Consider the following 8,084-nt stretch of genomic DNA (forward strand, 5'->3'; position numbering starts at 1 on the left):
GTGTCTGTGTTGCATTTAGTATCTAGGCTTCGTTTGTCTGAACTTTTTTATTTCCTTTCTTCCTATTGCTTTCTTTGCTGTTGTATGACTCATATATATATATATATATATATATATATATATATATATATATATATATTGCCAAGTTTTTTTGTTTGAGATGCTGATTGTGATGTATCATGAAATCATTCCTTTGAGTCCATGAAAACTTGGGATTCAAAAAAAGAACCTGTTGTATCTGTCAAGAGATGATTGTTTGCATATTTGGCTTTCTTATTTCCTGAATATCTGGTTTCTCATCAATTGCAGCTTAAAGTATTATCAATAGTAAATTGACCTAAATTAGGGGCCATACATGGTTGGTTTCACAAGGTTGATGGTTGGTTGTTGCTGTTTGTCGTGTGATTATTCTTTCTTTTGAAAATGTCTGTTATTTGATATGCTACTGATCAAAGATGAAAAATAAAAAATAAGTAGATTAAGAATGTTTGATTTCTCATCTAGGCCCAAGTACCATTGTTTCATTCAAGCAATATAGTTCCCATTTCCACATGGAGAACATGCCTTGCTCTATATTATAATTTCAACACAATGGATAAAGTCAAAGTATTTGAAGCACATATTGATTACATTAGGTGTGTGATAGTTCATCCTACCCTTCCTTATGTGCTTTCATCATCATCATCACTCATATTGAAAATTGGAATATTTGCTAGTGGTTGACTTTTTACCTTAGAGAATAAGGCTTATATGGGTCTGCCTTATTGTTTTTTGAACATTATGAATTTATGATATTGTGGTTGATGTGTTACTTCTTTACCTTATTTATTTGTGTTTGCATTGGTACATAAAAGATTGGAGAGATTTATTTTGGTGACTGTAATGTATAGATTTTGATGAGAAATTAATATGCTAGGTGGAGGCATTTGAATGCACTTATATTTCCTACATACCTTGTGCAAAAAACCCCTGTTTACCCCCACAATACTGTGTCATTTAATATTTTCATTATTTTAAGTTTTTTTTAATTTTTTTTAAATATATTCTAAGACGGTTTTTGGAAAAATTGTCTTAGAATCCTTAAAATTTTAACTATTTATTTGTTTAAAAAAAACATTCTCAAATGGTTCTCTGAAAAATCATCTTACATTGTATACTTTCTAAAACCGATGTTAATAAACTCATGTTAACATCGGTTTTTCCAAAAATCGACGTTAACGAACTCATGTTAACATTAGTGTTTTGGGTGTTTTGGAAAATCGATGATGTGTTAGTTAAATTAAATCTGTCTCTTCCTCTCATTCTGAACCATCTCTCATTCTCGCACTCTCGTTCTCACTGTCACTCATCTCTCGTGCTCTCGCACTCTCATTCTCACTCATCTCTTGCACAATTGTTCTCATTCTCACTCTCACACATTTTTTGCGGCAGCGCGGCCACACCGTTCTTGCTCTCACTCTCGCGCTTTCGTTCTCACAATCACTCTCGCGCTCTCATTCTCGCTCTCACTCACAGGTCTATTTACTCTCGTTCTCTCACTCTCGTGCTCTCACTCACTCACGAAAGGTTAGTCTTCTATAAATTAATGCATGTCACTGAAAACATGTGTTATTTTCTGGATACACAAATATTGACAATGGAACTTTGTGCATATTACTAACATGAAAATGCTTGTTAATAGGACTTTGTGTTGGTGTGAGAATTCTGCCACAGCCTTAAGCCCCCAAAATAAGAATATCATTCTTGGTTTTCAAAAATGGGTATATGCATTGTGTCTTTTAACTAATACTTCATGGCATGTACTCGACCAAACTCATATGTCTTGGTTTACTACTAGTAGGTAGGCATGCATATTTATTTTTAATACTAACTTTAATATTGTAAATGGAGTTTAGAAATAATGAATGAAGATCAACAGAACTGAAAGGAAATGACTAAGAAAATGATTAAGATTATCAAAAAACCAGAGGAAATGTTCAACACAATTCATATTATGGATCAGGTTAGAATTTTCAAGACTATTCTCAAGTAAATATGATATGATATAACACATTTGCTTATATTAGTTTGCTTGTTAAAAGTAGTCTTATGGTGAAGTTAGTAGGTCTTTTGTTGTAAGATGGAAGGATGAACTAGAATGTAGTTAACATCTACTAGACAGTAATGACAACATGCACTTTGTTATGTACAACCAAGATCTAGTGAATCCAACTCTACTGCTTGGATGGACAGAACTCAGACATTTCTATGGAATAATTCAAAATCATCAAGTAACTATGACCCATTTTGGTCAGAGTTTTTTCTTCCTCACCATCTTTAAACGAAGTTCTGAACCAAAAGCTTATCCTAAATGTTACTCCTTGTACCACCAATTAAGTTCCGAACTCAATCACTTTCAAAGTCCTGCTAACTGAGTACAAAGTGACTTGTAGTAGTTTGGTGAGTAATTAAGCACTCCTTTGTCTGTCAAATGTTAAAATCATATACATATCTAATATGAATTTAATGTTAATTTCAGGATGTGTCAAGTACCATGTACTCATTTATGAAAGCTACAGGATTCACTCATCTGAATTTGAAAGGGATTACGAAGTGCATAATTGTTTATAATCATTGGAGAAAGACGGCAAAAAATTGAAAATGGATGGAGGAGTTTTACATAATCACAAAATTTGCAAGTTGAAACTCAAATTATATTTGAGTTCCCAGATGCAACTTTTAACTTTGTTTTATTTTAGATTTCTTTGTAATTAAAGTACATTACTACTCTACTATTATGAATATGTAAATTTTGGTATATTTTGTTTATAAATGTTTATAACTACTCTTGGTGCATGATATACTTTGTTTATAACTTTTGGTTCATGTCTTATTTTATGAGTTATTTTTACAACATTGAACGATAAGTTGTGATATGAATAATTACAGGTTGGTAATTAAAAAATAGACAAGATATTGAAAACTAAAAAAAAAAATATCGATTTTTAAGAAAGCTGATGTTGTTTATTGACAACATTAGTTTTCTAAAATTCGATGTTGGTGAGAAGAAAACAACATTAATTTTTAGAAAAATGATGTTAGTGTTGATACTTTAATGTGGATAATTTCAATATCGGTTAATAACCGATGTTGAAAGTTCTTAATAAGTAATGTAAAAAGCCTATTTTCTAGTGGTGTAATTTTCTCTTCAAAATAAGATTTTTAACCAATAATTACTCCCTTCTTTACTAATGAATTAGGGGAAAAAATTATTTTAGATCATGTACTTAATCATTGAGCAGGTACAACAAAATTGGAGGTAGTACCAATAGTGGTTGAGGAACTAGTTGAATCAGATATGATAGATCTTTAAGGGGCCCTTAAATTTGACTCAAAAAAGATAGGCATCGAAGGTCTCATATGCTCAAGTAAGTCATTGCTATTGAGTTGGACTACTACTTCAGACATGGCTGGCCGCATTGCAGACGATGCTTGAGTGCACAACAAAGCAATGCCTATCACTTTCTTCACTTCTTCTGAATCATAGTTATTAAGGTTTAAGCTTTTATCCACTAACTCCAAGTGCTTGCCACTCTCATACAATTTCCATGCCTGTTGTAGTCAAAACCAAAGGGTCATATAGTAAAATGTTACAAGAAAACAAACAATATTTGGTACATATATATGGGAAGTTCCTTACTTGTCGAAGAAGGTAATCATCCTCATTATCATCATTAACAACATTCACATCAGTACTCTTTCGACCACTTATGATTTCTAGAACTACAATTCCATAGCTGTATGTATCAGCCTTTTTTGATAATTGACCATGGAGTGCATACTCAGGTGCTGTGTATCCCCTGATAAATTCATAAGATTAATGAGACTACTCTGCATGTGGATGGCAATATATTTGACTCTTTAAAATTTTCAGGTTGAGTCATTGGTAATATATTTTGACATACAATGTTCCAGCAAATCTTGTGCTAAGATGAGATTGGTCGCTTGGAAGCAGCTTTGCCAATCCAAAATCTGCAATTTTAGGCTGAAGTTCTTCATCCAAAAGAATATTTCCACTCTTGATATCTCTATGTATGACAGAAACATGAAATTCCTCATGTAGATAGGCCAATCCCCTAGCTGTGCCCAAAATTATATCATACCGTTGTCTCCAGTTGAGTGAACCTTTTTTTTTACCTATTTTCCATGTTTATATGTTCAAAACTTTATAGAAGTTAGAAAAGAGCTAAATAAAGGATAACTCACAAAATGCTTCCATTGGAAATTAACTAGTTACCAAATAAGAATTTGTCAAGGCTGTTGTTTGCCATGTATTCGTAAACAAGAATTCTGTCTTGGCCTTTACTACAACAACCAAGAAGTCGAACCAGATTTTTGTGATGAACATTACTTATAAGTGTTACTTCACTATCAAATTCGTCATCGATCTTGCTGGATTTCCCCGAAAGTAACTTTTTTACTGCAACAACTTTCCCATTTTTCATTGTCCCCTGTTATATAACATCATTAAAAATTGTGCTTGAAACTTAGTTGACAGCTTTGCAACTCTTATAGTCACGATTGAAATGTGAGGAGGAACAACTCATGTTTACCTTGTATACAGCACCAAAGCCTCCTTCTCCTAGCTTATTTTTCTCACTAAAATTTTTTGTTGCAGCTTTCAAGTCACTATACTTGTACTTTGTTGCAGCTTTCAACTCAGTTGCTCCCAATGTGTAAGCTGCTAAGCAATAAATATATATATATGTGTGTGTGTGTGTGTGAAGAAGTGAATTCATCTATATTTAATAATGATTTATAATAGTTGGATGCAAAGCATCACATAATGACTTCCCGAAATCCAAATAGTCTTATTACCTCTAGGAACTCTCTTTGGACTTTGGGATCTTCTATACCAAGGAAATAATGAAAGAAGGATCACAACAAGGAGTGCACCTGCAAGACCACCACCAATAGTGACCCACTTACTCATTGAACCTCCTGGTCCTACAAGACAGAAAAGAAGTTGACCTCAAATATTCCGAATGATGTGTCCATTCAAGATGTTGATATTATAGTACGAGAAATACTAGTAATATGTATTTTCTAACACACTTTTTCTACTACATTCTTTGCTATATATTGATTAAAATTTGTTAGAAATTAACTACAAAATCATATTCGAGACTCATTAAATAAGATAATGTGTTACTAGTTACTAGCCCTTCTCACTATAGAATAAGAGATGGCACACCACTAGCCCATTGTTATTCATTCCTGTCAACATCTATTACATAAAGTTATGGCATTTGTACCTTGTTTTAAGAAGAGACTGATATCAGTGGTTTGGTTATCAGCAAAGTAGGGTGTCTCCGAGTATCTCATAAAGCATCCAGCAGGGTCAATTGCCCTACCATTTGTATTGGGAAGACAACCTTGTATGTTGCTCAGCTGATTTGACAAACAATTCGAACAAGTGTCGCGTGTGAGAGTTTCAGCACATTGTGCAAAGGCATACATTGCACCGCCAGCCACTTGTGTCTTGGTAGCTGCAAAGTAGCCACTAATTTTGGGTATTGCTATTTGTAGATCCATCAGCACTTGTCGTCCAACTGTTCCAAAAGCAGTGCTTTCATCGGCAGTCTGATTTCCACAAAATGTGTGGCTGCTAAAAATGATACTGTTGTCCAAGAACACACTGTTCAAGTACCTGAACAGCCAAACACATTCGGAAGCATCAAACAAAAAAGTCAATTAATTCTGACTTAGTTTTCCAGTCATTGCCAAGTGTCAACCTAAATATTATTGTAATGACAACAGATCTAAAAAATCTAATCCGCACGGTCTTGATAACCTATAAACACTTAGATTGTTGATAATTTGTGTTAAATGATAATTCAACCTACATTTTCAAGTCAGGTAGGATTACGATAGTTCACAAACTCATTGTCTTTGTATTTAAGACAGTTGTATATATCTGAACTCAATATCAATAGTTAGGTTGGAACAATCTTGTGACATTTGAAATTTGCATTTGGCGGTTTTTTCAATTTAACATGTTGACAATTTAGTTTTACATTTCATAGGACTAGCATAGTGACATAGTGTTACTGCATGTTTGAATGAGCCTTAACAAAGTGTATGTTTGGTTCCATGGACTACCGTTTTTTTACGTAAAAACTGGAAGATACACATAGTAGCTTATGGCTGGACATAAAAAATTAACGCCATGCCACTATGCTAGACGCGACAGAGGACCAAACTCAAATTGATTTTAACTGATATATTGATTTGTAAAATTGATTTTGATGTAATATGGTTTATGTTTAGATGTTTTTATTATAAAATTTTAATTTATTTTCCAACATAAAAATTAATCATAGTTGTTTCAACTCAAAACGAATTCTAAAATCTTCTCCAACATCAAACTAAATTAAACTCGCAAAAATCTATTTGAAATTAATTTTAGACTCGATCAATTCTCAATTCTACACTTGCTCATTTTAGCCCTCTATTTGTTGCATAAAATTCTCTCTCTTTCTTCTCTTCAAAGGGTACACACCAAGAGTTTCAAAAAATCATTTTTGAATTATCAGCGATAAGAAAGGACTATTATTGCCCAACTACAAGATGGATGTGTACCTGAGGATACAGCCGTCATAAACAAGATGAGCAGTATTTCCGGTGGAGCAGTTGCGGATATTGGCAGCAGCCGCGTCAAAGCAGGTGGTGCAGTCTGTGTTGGAAAGGTAGTTCCTGCATTGGAACGTTGCATAGACAGGGTCTGATCCACTGGTTGATTGAGCCGCGGCAAAGTGCTTGCTTTGGTTGCTAACCTGCGATCTCAGGGCAGCGAAACTTGCGTTTCGATTTTGATACAAGTTGGACAAGTCGCGTGCCGAGACTGTGCTGCATTCAAATGTGAGGAAAAAGAGTTGAGGGTCTCCTACAGCACCCTCAAAGCTCCACCATGGCCAAAATATCGACAAGGTTAAGGCTACGAGCTTCAGTTGCATTGTATTGTTGTGATTCTCAAACTAGATCGGTATATATCTAAGGGTTCTAAAGATGGGTTTGATATAGGCCTCAAAGAATAAAAGTCCACTTGTTGACGATGCCAATACATGGGTAATGGGTTGACAATCAAATTTTAAAATTTATATACATAAAGTAATTAATTAATTTATTAATTAATAGAGGCCTCAAAGAATAAAAGTCCACTTGTTGACGATGCCAATGCATGGGTAATGGGTTGACAATCAAATTTTAAAATTTATATACATAAAGTAATTAATTAATTAATTAATAGAAATGAGGATAATAATAATAATCTATACATGCATAAAGTACGGTTTTATATACCTACAAGTACCATGCATGACAGGTAATTTTTTCCCTGCAAAATGATTTTATATTTTTATTATATTTTCAATTATTAAAACTAACGAACTAAAAAAAGTGTAATCATAATTTTTGTCATTTAATAATCTCAAAATATAAACTACGTGAAAATAATAGTTGAGTTAATTATATTCTCACAATATTTTATAAACTTAATAAAATAAAACGGATCATAAGCTTTATAACCTATATGTTGTAGACTTACCATATATAGTGTATTAGTTGTTTAATCAACCCCTGAACCTTTTTCCTAGAATTTTTTTATGGATCAACGATTTTCTTCATGACGTTTAACCCAAAAAAACTAGTTTGACTTTGGCGTGCCCCTCATTAATATAGTAACATTCTAAAGTAGAATAGAGATCATTCACGAGGCACGGCTTCCACTTTAACGTGGCTTAGGCTGTTCGCCAACCTAATTAATCAAGATATGTTTGCATAGTAGTTTCATCTGCATGTACTTAACCCAAATTCTTTAATGTAAACATACAGCATTGACTGTGTATCATATTGACTTCCAACAATTCCGCTTGCGGGACTTAGGTTTTTTTTAAACAAAATATCATAAGTTATCTAAATAAATTATATTTAACACATTTCATGTTATTCTAAATTTGTACACATGGTATAGCCGGTGCCGCCGGCTCACAGTAAGGATAAATTAGCTACTTGCTTACATATACATATATAAGAGTCATCAATTT

The 8,084-nt window shown here is 33.3% G+C and overlaps 1 protein-coding gene across 1 annotated transcript; it reads right to left on the minus strand.

Moving 5' to 3' along the window:
- Positions 1-3,198: 3,198 nt before the first annotated feature.
- Positions 3,199-7,049, minus strand: LOC114377313 (cysteine-rich receptor-like protein kinase 2). Its single transcript, XM_028335764.1, has 8 exons — positions 6,622-7,049; positions 5,295-5,689; positions 4,858-4,986; positions 4,593-4,720; positions 4,277-4,490; positions 3,945-4,176; positions 3,680-3,839; positions 3,199-3,591 (listed from the first exon to the last, which is right to left on the minus strand). Exons 1-8 carry the CDS (start codon positions 6,993-6,995, stop codon positions 3,349-3,351), a joined length of 1,875 nt encoding a protein of 624 aa, XP_028191565.1. The 5' UTR covers positions 6,996-7,049; the 3' UTR covers positions 3,199-3,348.
- Positions 7,050-8,084: the final 1,035 nt, after the last annotated feature.

Source organism: Glycine soja, chromosome 11, assembly GCF_004193775.1.
Source record: "Glycine soja cultivar W05 chromosome 11, ASM419377v2, whole genome shotgun sequence".
Classification (NCBI taxonomy): domain Eukaryota; kingdom Viridiplantae; phylum Streptophyta; class Magnoliopsida; order Fabales; family Fabaceae; genus Glycine; species Glycine soja.

Excerpts from the sequence above, each read along its gene's own strand:
- LOC114377313 (XM_028335764.1), bottom strand. The coding sequence starts at position 6,995 with ATGCAACTGAAGCTCGTAGCCTTAACCTTGTCGATATTTTGGCCATGG. Across the intron at positions 4,987-5,294 it reads CAGTCTCTTCTTAAAACAAG|GACCAGGAGGTTCAATGAGT; the intron begins GTACAAATGCCA and ends TCTGTCTTGTAG. Across the intron at positions 3,840-3,944 it reads ACAAGATTTGCTGGAACATT|GGGATACACAGCACCTGAGT; the intron begins GTATGTCAAAAT and ends TGAATTTATCAG.